General features: G+C 50.8%; 1 protein-coding gene across 1 annotated transcript; it reads left to right on the forward strand.

Moving 5' to 3' along the window:
• Window positions 1-3,547: 3,547 nt before the first annotated feature.
• On the forward strand, window positions 3,548-9,192 carry LOC110123142 (retinol dehydrogenase 16-like). Its single transcript, XM_020870906.2, has 4 exons — window positions 3,548-4,100; window positions 6,445-6,703; window positions 7,547-7,710; window positions 8,247-9,192. The coding sequence occupies exons 1-4, from the start codon at window positions 3,788-3,790 to the stop codon at window positions 8,462-8,464; spliced, it is 954 nt and encodes a 317-aa protein (XP_020726565.2). The 5' UTR covers window positions 3,548-3,787; the 3' UTR covers window positions 8,465-9,192.
• The last annotated feature ends 7,581 nt before the right edge of the window (window positions 9,193-16,773 follow it).

Genomic DNA, 16,773 nt, shown 5'->3' on the forward strand with positions numbered 1-16,773 from the left:
GCGACCTGGAGGAATCCACACTTAGCGGAGGGCTGAGCACCTGGAGGGCCCAGGCCCCGCCCTCTGCCCCTGCCCACCTCTTCCAGCTGTGCCTCGGACCTGGCCAGTCTGCGCTCCCACTGCGATGCACGTGGGAGATGAAAGCCCTTCTTCCCTAAAGATCCTTGCAGTCAGGAGTGTGTGTGGAGGGTGACCACCCGCCTGACACATCTGCCCAGGTGACGGCTCAGCCAGTCTTGGCTGGAAAACGGTGTCTTCAATTGGGGGACACAGAAACCAGTTTTTGTTTTGTCTTGAAAACATGCATGTCCGTTGATTATGTTTTCCTTAAAACAAAAGGCGAAAACTTTACCCAGGCCCAGTGACTGTGACCGCGGCCTTGGGCAGCGCTGGGTGTGCGTCTATGAGAGGAAGAGTCAGGTGACCTCGCGGAGGAGTAGGGGTGCGTGGGGCGACCTGAGGACTATTTGAAGAAGGAAGTGAGGTCACCCCTTTGTCTGCAGAAGTGAGGGACTAATGTGTCTTTCTGGGGCTTATCACATGACCAGGGGTCCCAGGGTTAACACCAGGCTGGACAGACAGGAGAGGTCTGTACGGGAGAGGCAGGGCCCGAACCCTCCCTGGGGACACGCAGCCTCCCTCACAGGAGCCGCCCTGCAGTCTTCCCTCTGTCGCCTCCTACAGAGTCACTACCCTCACGCAGCCTCCCTCACAGGAGCCGCCCTGCAGTCTTCCCTCTGTCGCCTCCTACAGAGTCACTACCCTCCATCCTTTGCCACCTGCCGGGTCCCCCAGCCCAGATCCCCTTCCCCCACCCTCCAATGGAGCAGCGTGGGAGTCACTTCTGGAGCCCGGGCTTATGTCTTCTGCTAACGCTTACTGAGCACCTACTATGTGCAGGGCAGGAATTCCCCTGATGTCCCAGTGCGTCCAGAGACCCTGATGTGTGTCCTCTCCTCTCATGATGGTCTGAGTACGGACTGAGCGGAGAAGGCATTTGTACAGCCATACAGATGTCTGCACTGAGGGCAAATTGGAGTGGGAGGGACTTCTCCAAGAGTCAACTAAAAAACGGAATTTTTATTTCTTTTTGTTCAAAATTGAGATTATGGCATGTTTAGGGGAACCTTACATTATAGAACAATATCACCATTTTCAAGCAAAGAGAGTGAGGTCAGATGCTGCAGGACCCCTGAAACTCAAACCTGTTTTAATGTTTTGGTGTCAAGAGAGGGGACTGCTGAAGAGAAGAACGTGACCAGGAGGATCCTCAAGGATCTCTGAATCCTTCAGGCTATAGTGTGCCAACCCCCCAAGGTCGATCCATGTTCTCCTCCTCAATACAAACCTAGAGCTTCTTGCTTGATCTGAAGACCCCAGATTTTCATATATTTATTTACACACATACACACTGCCAGACCTACCAAACCAACTGAAATCAAGTCAAGCATCACTGATTCATTTTATGCCCTGAGGGTTTGTATTCAGGAGGCCTGGACTCATCTCCAGCAATCCTCTACAGAATGTCAGAGGACCTGTGAGGTTACAAACCCTGACCCTCCTTGCTGGTCCTACAAGGGGCTGAGGGATGCAGGGCTGCATTGACATAAGTTCCATGGCCAACTCTGGGGACTGTGACTCACAGGCAAGGCAGAAGAACAAATGCATTGGAAAAAAACTGCAGTGCATACCAGGTCACATTCTCAGCCTGGGCCCTCAGCAGAGCCCCTTTCCTCCTTTTTCCAGGCCGCCTTCCTTGAGGAGGGAACCGGGTCTGGTCTGATGGACATATGCAGGGGCAGGAACCCATGCTATGAAGATCCACAGGAGTGCCAGAGGGAAGGTGCTGTCACTCTTTCCCTGGGCTTCTGTGAGTTGCATGGGGTCACTGACTCCCCAACCCCTCCAATCACCGAAACACACTGACCTGTCTCCTCATTTTAGAGTCTCCACTTCAGACAGCGGGGCTGGGAATACGCTTGCGCAGTCTGCCCTCACTCCCTACCACTTCCTGCTCCTCCACTTGCCCCCTCCACCTCCACCGGCTCAGAGGACCTGGCCCGCATGTAGAACAGGCCGTGGGTGGGGGGTGGCCTTAGCTTGACAGTGGTCCCTCCTGAGATGCTCTGGGGCTACGCCAAGGGGTACGTGCGTCAGCACCGGGTTACATGTGGGTCAGAGGTTCGGCCCTGGAATCTGGCCCAACTACCCCTCCGAGGACATAAGATGCAGAGATTTTTGTCAGTGAGTCTCCCTAACAGAACTGCCTCAGAGATTTCTTGTCCTGGCCCCTGCAGATCCCAGGTGAGTGTCACCCCAGCTCCTGCCTCTTACTGCTCTCTCCCGACCTGCCTGTCATTGTACCCACCTGGAACAGGAGTCTGAAGCTCCTGAAACCCCACAAGTCATCATATGACTTTCATATGGAAAAGGGAAGATGATGGTGTGAGGACTGGGATGGGGCTGTTGCATGGACCCATGGGAATTTATGGTGAAGGAATTCATGGTCAGAGAAAAAAATCTCCTTTTTCTTCCAAGTAAAGAAACTACCACCTTCGCCCTTAGCAGGGTTAGTGTGTGTAAGACTTGCATGTCCCCCTGGCTTCCTGACTGTTTCCAGGGCACCGTCCTCCATCCTGGCCTTCTCCTTCCTCACTCTTTGGGGAGCCCCTGTAGGAGGGTCCTGCTGGTCACCCAGGAAGCAGGCAGAGGCTGCTTTCTGCAGGGCCATCCTTTCCATTACCGCTGCCAACTCCCACCGGAGGGACAACTCCCTTCAGGAGGCAGTCAGCACCCTGCAGGTGGCAGCGACCACTAGAGGCTGAATCTGTCCTTCTCTCTGTGTTTCCTGGCTGCTGGGATGGGCTCCGGGGGCATCTGTTTCGTTGTCAAAGCTGTGATAAACGTGGGTGGTGGGGAGATGCCCAGGGCACCAAATGGCGGGGAACACCTCTTAGAGCAGCTTGAGTGAGTCCTTCCAACCCCGTCCCAGCATCTGGGAGAGTCTCACCATCGCCCGTGTCCCCTCATTCCCTTCGTGTCCCCTCTCTTTGCCTCAGACACCCCCACTGCTCTTCTGAACACCTTTCTGGCCCAGAGAGCCACTGTATCAGGAGAGACCTTATTCCCTTTTGCCTTCTCCTTCTGATCGTAGAGAGGCTGGGGGGACTTAGTCTCTCAGGAGGGACTTCTGCGAGCTGAGCCAGAGAGGAAGCCCGGTCAGAGGCCGAGCCAGCAGCCCAGTGTTACACAGCTAGTTGGCGGCAGACCTGGGCTTTGAAGTCACGTGTGTCTTGATTCCAAGTGTGTCCCATCATACGACTCTTCATTAGAAAAAGCCTCCTGTAATGTAAAATAGCCTGGGGGACCCAGGTCACAGGCTTCAGTAAGAAAAAGGGAACAATTTGGTTGTGAACCATGAAATCTGGGATGCAGAACGTCTAATGTGTGTGGGTGTGTGAGGATTGAGGGAGAGGTGGGCAGAGGGAAACAGGGAGGGGTGGGAGGACCAGGAAAGTGAGGCTGGGAAAAGAATTGTCATCCTTAAGGTTTTGTGTGGGAAACGCAATGGTATCGATGAGAAGCGGGTCGAGAGTACCAAAAGCAAGCCCTGGGATCATAGTCAGTCATACTCACTGCAGACGGGGAACGGGAACGTCTTGAGAAGTCCACGCCAGAGAGTCTGAGCCTCCAGGCCAACCAGCCTGGTGCATGTTCTTAATTCTCCTGTCTGAGCACTGACCAGACTCTATTCACCCCAGCCTGTGTGTCTGTCCCGTAAAAGGCCATGTGGCTGCACCTGGCGGTCCTCGGGGGCCTGTTCTACGTCCTGCGCTGGTACCGGGAGAGGCAGGTGGTGAGCCACCTCCGGGACAAGTTCGTCTTCATCACGGGCTGTGACTCGGGCTTTGGGAACCTGCTGGCCAGGCAACTGGACCTGCGAGGCTTGCGGGTCCTGGCTGGGTGTCTGACGGAGCAGGGGGCCGAGCAGCTGAGGAACCAGACGTCAGACAGGCTGCAGACGGTGATCCTGGACGTCACCAAGACTGAGAGCGTCGCTGCGGCCACCGAGTGGGTGAAGGAGCGTGTGGGGGACCGAGGTAACACCCGGGTTTCTTGTTTATTTCTTCTTTCTGTGTGAGAGAAGACCTGTTGTCAGCACCCTGGGACGAGTCCAAGGTGTTTTTCCAGGACGTGAAGTCCCACCTGCCTTCTTCACCTCACCCAGCTGACCAGACGAGCCTCTTCCAGCCCTCACCCCTACCTCCGGACCTTGAAGGTTTGCGGTTTGGGGGAGAGATCTCCCTGATGAGACTGTGTCCTTGCAGACTCGCTCTCTGGTATTCCCTCCTGTCTCAGCAGAAAGTCTGCGTTTCTTGCTGCTGAGTGAGCAGGGTGATCAGGGTGGACTTTCTGCAGGAGGCGTGGGGTGGGGGCTCTGGTTGAAAGGCTGCAGTGGTGTCTGAGGGCGGCACTTGAGCTGGGCTGTGTTCTCAGCACCTGACCATCTTCTTGTTGTTGACCCATGGTCGTCCCACTTGGCTTTAAATGTCACTCGTCTTCAAATAACAATACTGAGTTCTCAGGGCTTGTCTGCTGCTGCTGCTGCGAAGTCACTTCAGTCGTGTCCGACTCTGTGTGACCCCGTAGACGGCAGCCCACCAGGCTCCCCCGTCCCTAGGGGACGTCAAATAACTACTATGGAGTCACTTTCTCTCTCTCTTTTCTGCTTTTCTTCTTTTCTCTACTGCTTTTTTTTTTTTAATTCCTACAGATCTGCCTATGTTTTGCAGCGGAAGGAGAGAACTTTAGTTTCTTTCCCTAAGTGATGAAAGAATGATCTTTGTGGAAACTAAGAGTGTTTGCCAAACATTCTAAAAACCTCACCACCCGGAGAGAAGGGTTATCAGTGTTTGACATACATGATTTTATATTTAGACACATTTAGCCTTTTCTTTCTACTAGATGAAAATACACAGATATAGAACATGATAAAAATTTCTTCAAGAACATCATAAATTATGACTGAGAAAATACTACACTTTAAAATAGCATCATCACTTACTAAAAAGTATTTCATGGTATGATACATAATTATTTCTTGTCTTTTATTCACCATATTCCACAGAAATGATATCTTGCAAACTTGCCTCTACCTAGTCCCTACACTATAACCACGTCTGGTGACTGTCTTTAATAAAAGATGATTGGACTGTATTCATCCTACAAGTCAAGCATGTTGCTGAACAACTCTCCATGTGGAACTTCTGGTTCCCTTACCCCAGCAACCTTGAATGCCTGGTGCTGCTGCCATGAGGCCCATGGTTGCTAAAGGTTTAGTTTAAACTTTTGGGATTGTGTCTTGGATTCTTGCAAGAGGTCTCCTTTAAGCTGGGTGAATTTGCACCAAGAAGATGAGGCCAGGATGGCCTCCTGTGTGAGTGGGAGGAGAAGTGAACTGGAGTAGGGAGTGAACTCTGTGCTCTGGGTGTCAAGGGTAAGGACAGGCATCCCTGCCCTCCCCCAAAATAGCCCTTGGAATTCTCCAGATTCCTGAGACACATTGCTCAGCACTGAAGTGCGGGTGTTTCAAGCCCAGGCCCTAGAGGCCAATACCAGGTCTGCCACCAAGTTCCCTCAATCCTGAGATCTCAGGTCTGTTTTACCCAACCAATCCACACTCGGTTATGGTCTTTTTTTGATTTTGCCTTCATCTCTTGATTCCTTTCTTCCTCTCTTCCCCACCCATCCTCATTGTCCGTCTATGTTGCCTCTCTCTTCCTCATACTAACTGTTGAGCACTCAGGCCTGAAGCTGTCAGAAAATCTTGAAAGCCGGGAATATTTATTAGTGTGCAAAGACACCATTGATAGCTCAGTTGGTAAAGAATCTGCCTGTAATGCGGGAGACCTGGGTTCGATCCCTGGGTTGGGAAGATCCCTTGGAGAAGGGAAAGGCTACCCACTCAGTATTCTGTATTGGAGAATTCCATGGACTGTGTCGTCCCTGGGGTCACAAAGAGTCATACACAACTTTGTGACTTTCACTTTCAAAGACACCATGGACTGTGAAAACCCAAAACTTCACTCTTGAAGTTTATAGACTTATAAACTTACAGACCCACTTATAAAGTTATAGACCCACTAGATTTCCCCAAGCTCAATACCTGTCTCCATCAGCTCTGGGGCTCCTGTTCTGTGGTACCAGGCAGTGGGTGGGGTGTGAAGACCGGGCTGGGAGGAAGGCACACCTTCTGCGTGTGCCTACTACTGCTCACAGGTTCTGGCCGCCTAAAACCCCCAGGAGCATGTTTGTCTCTGCTCCAGCCCCTCCCCACAGCCTCTCTCCGAAAGTCCTTCCGGGTTAGAAGGAGACTTGGCGCCGTGGCCCAGTCCTCTCTCCTGGCCCCGCACAGTGTTGCCCTCTCGTCCTCACTCTTCCCAGGACTCTGGGGTCTGGTGAATAATGCCGGCATTTGCACACCCATGGCACCCAACCAGTGGCTGACCAAACAGGACTTCGTGAAGATTCTGGAGGTGAACCTGTTGGGGATGATTGACGTGACCCTGAGTCTGCTGCCCCTGGTGCGGAAGGCGAGGGGCCGTGTGGTCAACGTCTCCAGCGTCATGGGCCGGTTGGCGCTCTTCGGTGGAGGCTACAGCATATCCAAGTATGGCGTGGAGGCCTTCTCGGACTCCCTCAGGTGATGGCCTGGGAGGGAGGCCCTTCTTCTCTTTCCTCCTCATATGCACGGAGGCAGGGAAGGGGTAAGAGGCGGGTGTTCTACAGGGATTTTCATGTATCACAGACCTAATGCCTCTTCCTTCTAGGTCCCTCTCACTTACTGTGTCGGTCTCTTGGTGGGAAGCATGTTCATGTGTTTTGCATCCCCAATTGGTCCCAGACCTATAGAGTTTGATTCAACTTATTCTTGCCTTGCAGGAGGGCCTGTGGTCAGAAATGATTGGAGGCACAATAATGGATAGTTTTGCCTGTGCAGGCCTTCCATGTGCTCAGCTGCTGCGGTATTTAGGCTCTGGGAGCCCTGGGGGGAAGTGTACCCCTTGAAGCAATTAGTTAAGGGAGCCACCTTGTTCAATCAGTGGTGGAGACATCTGGCTGAGGGTGTCTCTGATGTGTGGGAGCTCTGTCCACAGGCAGGGGGATGCTCCTTAGAGGACAGAGGGGTTACTGGGGTGAGAGAGGGGAGACAGGGGATGTGGACTATGGAAAGACAGGATGTGCAGACGTGGTGACTGATTGGCGTGAGAGGAACAGGAGGAGGCAGCATTTCAGTGATGCTCTGAAGCACAGTTGGTAGGATGCAGAGCTGACAGGCACAGGTGTAAAACAATTGGGAAAATGGTCAAACTCTATAGAGAAGCAGGAACATCACCATGAGCTTCTCTCTCCGGCTTCTGTGCCTCTCAACTTCTGAGAGCTCCCAGCCCGTCTCACCCAGCCCTGTACTGGTGTCTGACGGTTCTTTCATGTTCTGCTTGCACGACCTCTCGAGTCCTTGCCCCTCATCCTGTCTATATTACAGGAGGGAGCTCTGCTACTTCGGAGTGAAGGTGGCTATGATTGAGCCCGGTTACTTCCTGACCAATATGACCCAAGATGAGGTGTTTAATGGAAGCGTCCAGGCATCATGGGATCATGCCAGCCCAGAGATCCAGGAACTCTATGGAGACAACTTTCTTGCTGACTGTGAGTAAGCTGTGGGCTTTGGAAAAATATTCAGAAATACATCATTAGTACCTCCTCCAGTCTCAGTTCCAACCTCCACGCTCTGAGTTACATGCACAGTGGAGATATGAGCTCATTCCCAAGGTCTCTCTGTGGTCAACTGGTGATAGAAGTGAAGGATCGAGGCTTGGTAGATCTAGAGGACAGCTTCTCTTCGGAAACCCTTTTAATTTGGAAAGGAGACTGATGCCACAGAAGGATACTCCCCTGGAATCATGGCAATCTCGTGTTAGTACCACCTTTTTTCAGGTGCCTCTATTTCTAGGGTGGGTAGAGACCTCCAGTATGTAGTATACGTATTTCTTGGAAAGGTACTAGAGGGCAGTAAGTGTGAAAGTGTATTTTTGCTAAATGCTAGGACATATTGCAGTGAAATATACTGATATGATATGGACCATGATTTTGGAAAAGAACAGAACTGTTGGGAAGTCAAGTTGATCTGGAAGTGGGAGGGCTGGAAAATGAGAATAACGAGGATGGTGTCTCCTTCTGGACAGTCATGAAGGCAACGGATTTTCTGAAGGCGCCGTGGGCTGGAAATCTGTCCTTGGTGACCGACTGCATGGAACACGCCCTGACTGCCTGCCATCCCCGCAGCAGATACTCAGCTGGTTGGGACGCCAAGTTGCTCTATCTCCCCATGAGCTACCTGCCCAGCTTCCTGGTGGATCTCATGATGTATTGGTGTTCCCCTTTGCCTGCTAAGGCCCTGTAATCCAAGAGTGGGGTGCGTGGGAGGCAGGAGTTGGGTCGTGGGTGGGGAGAGGACACAAGGAGGGAGGGAAATAGAGTGGACAGGGGGATTCTCATGGAGCCAGAACACACATTCCACCTCACTCCCCACCCAATCCCCAAGCTTTGCTTGGGTCATTGCTTAGGACTCGCGGAAAGTAGGAAGAAAGAGAGGAATTGTCCCCAAGGAGCTGGTGTCAGCTGACCACGTCTCCACTTTGCCCCTGTGTGTTGTGACCCACGTCGGCTGTGAAAAGCCACACTGTGGCGCGGACACGAGGCACTGGGGGCTTCAGTCCCGTGTGCTTTGGCTCTGCCCATCGTTCCAGATGAATCTTTCCCATGTCCCATCTCCCTCTTCCCCAGGACGGAAATGATGGGCAGGGGGATAAAAGCCCCTCTTCCCTGAAGGTGACTATTGACCATGGAGGGTGTCCACCAGCCTGATCCAATAGCCTGGGTGCCAGTTCAGTGGCCTTGGCAGGTTTGGACACAGAAACCAGGTTTTGATCCATCTTGGAAACAAGAATTTCCATTGATTATTTTTTCTCTAAAATTTCATTTGAAAAGTTCACCTACGAGCATGCATGCTAGGGCTTCATGGTTAAACTGAAGGCGCTTGATTTTCAGATTATTATTTATGACACACATGAATAGTACCAGTCTCAGCAAACCAAATGAAATCAAATAAAGCATCATTGATTCACTTTATGCTTTGGGGGTGTGTGTTTAGGAGGTTTGGAATCACCCCCTGGAATCCTTTCTAGAATGTCAGAGGGCTTGTGAGGTTATAAAGCCCTGACCCTCCTTGCTGGTCCCACAAGGGGTTGGGGCATGCAGGGCTGCACTGAGATGGGTTCCGTGGCCACCTGCTTGATCTGTGTCTCCCGGGCTCTGATTCAGACAAGGCTGAACATCAAATGCATTGACAAAGAATGCAGTGCACACCAGCCGAGTCTTCAGGCTGGACGCTCAGCGGATTCCCAGTCCTCCTCCTTCCAGGCTGCCTTCCATGGGGGCAGAGCCAGGTCTGGTCTGAAGGACGTGATCAGGGGCTGGAACCCGTGTGTGGAAGACTCCACGCAGCAGCCATAAGTCAGTCTGCCTCCTCCTCCCCTTGGCCGTGCTGATGGTTTTGGGGAACAGGTTCAGTGGCTCCCCACCGCAAATACCATTTCCTCCCAGAATCAGACCCTTAGGACGTGAAGACAGGGTTAGTCTGTCTATTTTGAGAGCTCACTCCCGTAGGCGGACAGCAGGCAGGTAGGGCTGGGAACAAGGTCGCACAGTTAGCCCTCACTCGTGGCCCCTTCCAGCCCCACGTTGTTTCCTAAGCCTCTCTCTTCAGAGGGCTCGTCCTGGAAGGAGAGGAGGGGGTCGGTGTGGAATGCCCTGTCTTGACTGTGGACCTCCTGAAACTGGGAGAGCGCCACCAGGGGGCTGCACCCTGCTCCCAAGCGTGTAATCTTGGCGTTGCTGCCTTGGAATGTGGCCCAGCTGTGCCTCCCAGGGTCAAAGGTGCAGAGACTTTAGTCAGTGAGTCTTCCTGATGGGGTGGGGCCTGAGAGATGTCTTCTTGTGGGCTCTGCCGCTCCCAGGTGAGTGAGTCACCCCATCCCCTTGTCTCGGGGCTCTCCCGATCATCCTGTGGTCTTCCCCACTTGGAATGTAGCATGGAGCTCCTGACATGTCCCAAAGCCAGGCTCTAACTTTCAGGATTCACAGAACAGATGCCCTGAGGGCTGGCACCACTCTGCTGCGTGGCCCCAAGGGAATTTGCAGTTGATGCTTTGGAGGTCACTGAGAAAAAAAAAATCTCCAAGTAAGAAACCACGGCCTTCTCCCTTAGCAGGGTTGCTGTTTGTATAAGACTTGCATGTCACCCTGGCTTCCTGATAGTTTCCAGGGGACCATCCTCCATCCTGGCCTTCTTCCTCATCACCCTTTGGGGACCCCTGTAGGAGGGTCCTGCTGGTTACCTAGAAGCAGGCAGAGGCTGGTTTCTGCAGGACCATCCTTTCCATTACTGCTGCCGACTGCCACGTGAAGGGCAACCCCTTTCAGGATGACAGTCAGCTCCCTGCAGGAGACAGTGACCACTAAAGGCTGAATCTGTCTTCCTCTGTGCTTGTTGGCTGCTGGGGTGAGTTCCAGGGGCATCTGAGCCTCTGTGTCCTTGGGGAAGCCTCTCCTTCCACCCAGGACCTGTAGTCTTTCCCACCTGGCAGTCAGAGCTGTGGTAAATGTGGACGGTGAGGAGATGCCCAGGGCACTGACCCCGGCTCCTTCTGTCCCTGCCCCTCTCACCAGCCCCGCACCCCTCGTGGCCCAGCCCCGCTCCTGGATGGTATCTTCCGCCTCCCAGTGAACCCCTCCACGCACAGCTATTCTGGGATCCAATCTCCGGACCTTCCTTCAATCTCCTGAGTGATCAGCTCCCTCGTCCTCTCCACCCTCACCCTCATACAAACTGAGCTAATTTCTTTCCATCATTGTGGTTTACAGATATCACTGCTTGGAAGAGTTAGCATTCCAGCTAATGTTTCTCAGGGTTCCGACCACCTTTTCTCAGTGTCTGACTGGTCAGGATTCTGGCTGTCGTGCTGGGTTGGGCGGGGTCTGAGCACAGAGGGGGAGAAGCCAATGGGTCCGGGCACCCATGTCCGTGAGCAGGACATCTTCTTGGGTTAAAAGGGGAACAACTTGAAAGGTTGCTGCTGAACCACGAAAGACACGAAGATTCTTGGCCTCTGGAGGAGAAGAATTCAATCCCGGGCCAGAGACGAGGCTTGATCGCTCAGAGCTTTTGTGTAATAAAGTTTTATTAAAGTATAAAAGAGATAGTGAAAGCTTCTGACATAGACATCAGAAGGCGGCAGAAAGAGTGCCCTGCTGCTAGTCTTTAGCTAGATGTTAAATAGATAATAGCAGTCTGCTAATTAAAGAAAGGAAATGTCTCAAAGCTCAGAGAATGGCACCAGGTGAGTCATCCAAGGGCAAAAAATGGTTGACAGTAATCTTGAAAAAAGGCAAATTTCCAAGCAAATATATAGTTTCATTAACATAGATTAGGAGAACAAGGTATGAGTAAAACATACTGGTTTGTCAAGTTGGTTCTGAGCCTTTAGGAGGAACCGACTTGAAGACACAGTTGAGGGTAAACACATAGCACTTTTTTTTTTCTTTTTTTTCCATTTATTTACACATAGCACATTAACATAGCTTAAGACAAACATTTCCATAAGAAAAATGCATTGGTTAGCTCAAGGTTTGAAAAAAGTTATGTTCAGGTGGAACCAGGTGTCATTATGGCAACACAGAATTTCAAGAGAAACCTCTTTTTAAATGTGCATAGAGAAGGGGAAAAAAAATAACACTAGTTTGTTTCCTCCTGCCACTTAGGAGAGGGATGAAAGATGTCTGACGCTTACAGCCTATTTCCTCCGTTTGGAGACCCCTTGCCCTCCGGCCTGTTACCCTCTCAAACTGTGGGAGCAGCTGTGTGTGAGTCCTGCACACCCATCCCAGCATCTGGGAGAAGTCTCACCATTGCCCGTGTCCCCTCATTCCCTTCTTGGCCCCTGTTTGCCTCAGACACTCCCACTGCTCTTCTGAACACATTTCTGGTCCAAAGAACCACTGTTAACAGGAGAGACCTTATTCTCTTTTGCCTTCTCCTTCCAATCCTAGAGAGGCTGAGGGGACTCAGACTTTCAGGAGGGAATTCTGTGAGCTGAGTCAGAGGAGGAAGCCAGGTCAGAGGCTAAGCCAGCTACGTAATGTCCTACAGCTAGTTGGCCACAGAGCTGGGTTTGAAGCCAGGGGACTGGATTTCACTGTGTTCCTTTTATAAGAACTAAGAGATCCAGGTCTGATAGGTAAATAAAATAAATGTAAGAAGATGGTTGTGATCCATGAGATCTGGGACGTAAGGGTTCTGTATGTGTGGGAGTAGGGGTGGGGAGGGGAGTTGTGGCTGGAATGAAATAAAGAGGAGCAGGAAAAGCAGGAAAATGAGGGTGTATAAACTACGGTCATCCTTAAAGGGCTGTTTTGCAAGTGCAGAGGCATCTGGTAGAAATGGGGCAAGTGCATTAAAAAGATAAAAAACAAGCATTGGGGCCAGAATTATTAATAATTATTGATAGCCAGCAGAGAAGCTGAACAAGATAAGCCTGAGGACTCCATGCCAGATGGCCTGGAGCTTGATGGGCTACCCAATACCATATGCGTTCTTAGTTCTTTCTGTCTGAACACTAGCCAGATTCTAGTTTCACTCCAGCCTCTGGGTGTCTGTCCCCTGCAAAGCCATGTGACTACACCTGGTGGTGTTGATGGCCTGTTCTACCTGCCCTGGTACCGGGTGAGGAAAATGGTGAGCCAGCTCCAGGACAAGTTCATCTTCATCACGGGCTGTGGCTTGGGCTTCGGGAACCTGCTGGCCAGGCAGCTGGACCCGCAAGGCTTGAGGGTCCTGGCTGCATGTTTGACGGAGTCTGGGGCCGAGCAGCTGAGGAACCAGACATCAGACAGACCAAAGAAGGGGATCCGCCACATCACAAAGACAGAGAGCAATGCTGCAGCAGCCCCGTGGGTGAAGGAGTGTGTGTGGGACAGATGGTTCCTGTCTCTGTGAAGGGGAGTCCACGTGACAGCTCCTGGCAGGAGATTCCAAGGTTTTCTCAGGGCGTGGGGTCCCACCTGCCTTCTTCACCTCACTCAGCTGGCCAGACGAGCCTCTTCCATCCCTCACCCTCACCTCCTGACCTGGAGGCTCTGTAGTTTGGGGGAGAGTTTTCCCTGATGGGAATGTGCCTTGTGGACTTCCTGTCTGGTGTCCCCCCCTCTGAGAAGAAGGTCTGAGTTTCTTGAAGTTGAGTGAACAGGGTGATCAGGGTGGACTTCCTGGAGGAGATTCTGGTTGGAAGGGCCATGGCTGGCTGGGGGCAAGGCTGGAGCTGGGCAGTGTTCTCAGCACTCGATCATGATCTTGCTGGTGACCCGTAGTCATCCTGCTTGGCGGTCAGTGTCACCCAATTTCAGTGATGACACTGTGCCCTCCGGCCCTCATTGAAGGAGGCCAGAAGCCTGTGATGGGGTCACTTTCTCTCTCTTTTTGTTTTGCTCTTTGTGTGTGTGTGTGTTTTACCACAGTGTTGACATAACATGAGAGAGTAAGAAAGAACTATAATTTTTTTCATTCTAGAATACATGTAAAATGGGAAAAGTACACAGATTAAAAACTACGGTCATACCAATCACACCACCCAGAGATATGAACTGATAACGTTTTATACATTCATGTTACATTTTGCCTATAAATTTAGTCTAATTTTCCACCGAGAAGGCAAACAATTTTACACAGAACCAAAGTTTCTTCAAAACAAAATAAATAATGATTAAGAATATTATACACTTTAGAATAGCACTGCTTAGTCACAGGTACATCATGGCATGAATGGAATTGGTTCCCACATGTTATTTACTGTATTCAGCATAAATGATGTCTTGGTAAACTTTCTACCCACTTTGCTACACTCTAATCACATGATTTAATTTGATCATTGGTCAAATATGGTGGGAGGATATACATTCCTCCAAGTGCAGGCTTGGAACGGTGCAGCAGATGGACTAAATTTGTGTGTTAATAATTACAACAGCTTGTACCCAACTCCCATGACTTTGATCTTGGCTCTGAATTCTGTTAGTTGATTAGTCTTTAAGCTCTTGGTATTGTCTCTGTGCTCCGCAAACAGGTTCCATGAATCTGGTGACCTGTGGACTGTGGGTAAAGGGGCAGAGTGGCCTCCTGTGGGTGGGAGGAGAGGGTGGGCTTTTCTGGGTCAAAGTGTAAATTGATTCTGGGAGAGGCAGGTTAATAGAGGCAGGTGTGTGCCCCTGACAGAATCACCAGATTCCTGTGGGTGTAAGCTCAGTTTTGATGTGGCTGTTTCAAGGCCAGACCTAGAGGTCAACACCAGTCTTGTCAACAAGTTCCCTAAACCTGAGATGTCAAGTCTGTTCTACCAAACCAATCTGCACTCAGATTTTACTCATCTTTTTGTTTCTATCTTTTATCCAAGATTTCTTTTCTTCCTCTCCCATCTTCATCATCTCTGTTTTCCTCTCTTTCCCTCATATTAGGTGTTGTGCACTCAGTCCTGAAGGTTGTCAGATAATCTGAAAATGCAGGGGAATATTTATCAGGACTGCAAAGACAACATGAACTGTGGAAAGCCAGAACGTCACCCTCTGAGTGCCAGAATATGGACTCACTAGGTTTCCTCATCTTCATCCCCCCTTTCATCCTATCTGGGGTTCTTGCCCCTTGTCACCAGGCAGAGGGCTGGACCTTGAAGACAGAGTCAGGACGGAGGCACATCTTCTGTCTTCCCACTGCTCTCAGGGTCTGGTCTCCCCAACCCTCAGGAGCATGGGGGTCTCTGCTCCAGCTGCCCCCTCGGCAGCCTCTCTACTAAAGTCCTCCCTGGGTAGGAAGGTGACTTGACACCAAGACGGGTCCTCTCTCCTGGCCCAGCACAGTGTAGCCCTCTCACCCTCTCTCTTCCCAGGACTCTGAGGTCTGGTGAATATTGCCGGCATCTCCACGCCAACTGCACCCAACCAGTGGCTGAGCAAACAGGACTTTGTGAAGATTCTGGACATGAACCTGTTGGGGATGATTGATGTGACCCTGAGTCTTCCGCCCCTGGTGCAGAAGGCGAAGGGCCATGTGGTTGATGTCTTTAGTGTCATGGTGAGAGAGTTAATTCTTAGGTAGATTGATAAGGAGTCCAGGGCTCTCAGGAAGGAAAAAAGGACAAAAATTTTTTTCTGCAATGTTTTGTCTTAGTCACTTGAGACTTCTTTTCTTTAAGCCCAGATCTAACGATTATATAGTGCCACCAGAACATACACAGGACTGGGGAAACAGATTGGAGGGCACAAACAAAACCTCATGCCACCAGGACCCAGGAGGAAGGAGCAGTGACCCCACAAGAGACTGACCCAGACTTGCCTGTGAGTGTCCGGCGGAGGTGTGGGTTGGCAGTGGCCTGCTGCAGCGTCGAGGCTGCTGACTGCAGCAGTGCGTGCATGGGACCTTTAGAAGGAGGTCGCCATTAACTTCATTACATCACCACACTTTGGTCTCAGGTCAAACAAAAGGGCAAGAACAGAGGCCTGCCCATCAACAGAAAAGTGGATGACAGATTTACTGGGCCTGGCCCCGCCCATCAGAACAAGACCCAGCTTCCCCCTCAGTCAGTCTCTCCCAGCAGGAGGCTTCTTACTGGGCACTGCCCCGCCCTTATAGTCTACAAAAGAGTCCGAAATGCAGTACTTGGGTGCAGTCTCAAAAACGACAGAATGAACTCTGTTTGTTTCCAAGGCAAACCATTCGATATCACAGTAATTCAAGTCTATGCCCCAGCTAGAAATGCTGAAGAAGGTGAATTTGAATGGTTCTATGAAGACCTACAGGACCTTCTAGAACGAACACCCAAAAAAGACGTCCTTTTCATCACAGGAGAGCGGAATGCAAAAGTAGATATTCAAGAGATACATGGAGTGACAGGCAAATTTGGCCTTGGACTACACAATGAAGCAGGGCAAACACTAACAGAGTTTTGCCAAGAGAATGCACTGGTCAAAGCAAACACCCTCTTCCAACAACGCAAGAGACGACTCTGCCCATGGACATCACCAAATGGTCAATACTGAAATCAGATTGATTATATTCTTTTGGTATATAGATAGTTGTGAGCCATGAAACCAGAGATGTAAGGGTTCTACTGTATGGAGGTGGGGGTGGAGAGGGGAGAATTGGGTAGAGGGAAACCGGGAGGATAGGGAGGACCAGGCTTAGGTGGTTGGGAAAACTGTTGTCATCCTTAAAAAGTTGTGTGGAAAATATAATGGCTTAGGTTAGAAATGGGCTAACTGTACCAAAGAGTGTTGTCATGAGAGGGAAGAAAGAGGAATGGGTTTCTCTCTCTTCCTTTCCTGACAACAAAGAAGATACAGAGAACAGTGAGTAGGCCTCGGCAATCCTAGCTTTTTTTTTTTTCACTTTAACTGTTTCTAACCCTCTATGTCTGTAACTAAGTTTGCTTTTCTGCCCCCTAACTCATTAGGAGCTACAGTTCACATGTTGTCCTTTGACTCTATGCTAAATACATCTCCTACTTGCTGTTTACCCTTAAAACACCCTTCCCCCAGTAGTTCCATATCAGAAAGAAGGCCGCAGAGCCGCCAAACTGCCGGACTCAATTACTGGGTTGCTGCCGCTAG

Source organism: Odocoileus virginianus, chromosome 24 (assembly GCF_023699985.2).
Source record: "Odocoileus virginianus isolate 20LAN1187 ecotype Illinois chromosome 24, Ovbor_1.2, whole genome shotgun sequence".
In the NCBI taxonomy this organism is placed as follows: Eukaryota; Metazoa; Chordata; class Mammalia; order Artiodactyla; family Cervidae; genus Odocoileus; species Odocoileus virginianus.

Bases quoted from the DNA above. Each gene is read 5' to 3' on its own strand.
- LOC110123142 (XM_020870906.2), top strand. From the start codon at position 3,788: ATGTGGCTGCACCTGGCGGTCCTCGGGGGCCTGTTCTACGTCCTGCGC. The intron at 4,101-6,444 runs GTAACACCCGGG...CACTCTTCCCAG, and splicing joins GGAGCGTGTGGGGGACCGAG to GACTCTGGGGTCTGGTGAAT. The intron at 7,711-8,246 runs GTGAGTAAGCTG...CCTTCTGGACAG, and splicing joins AGACAACTTTCTTGCTGACT to TCATGAAGGCAACGGATTTT.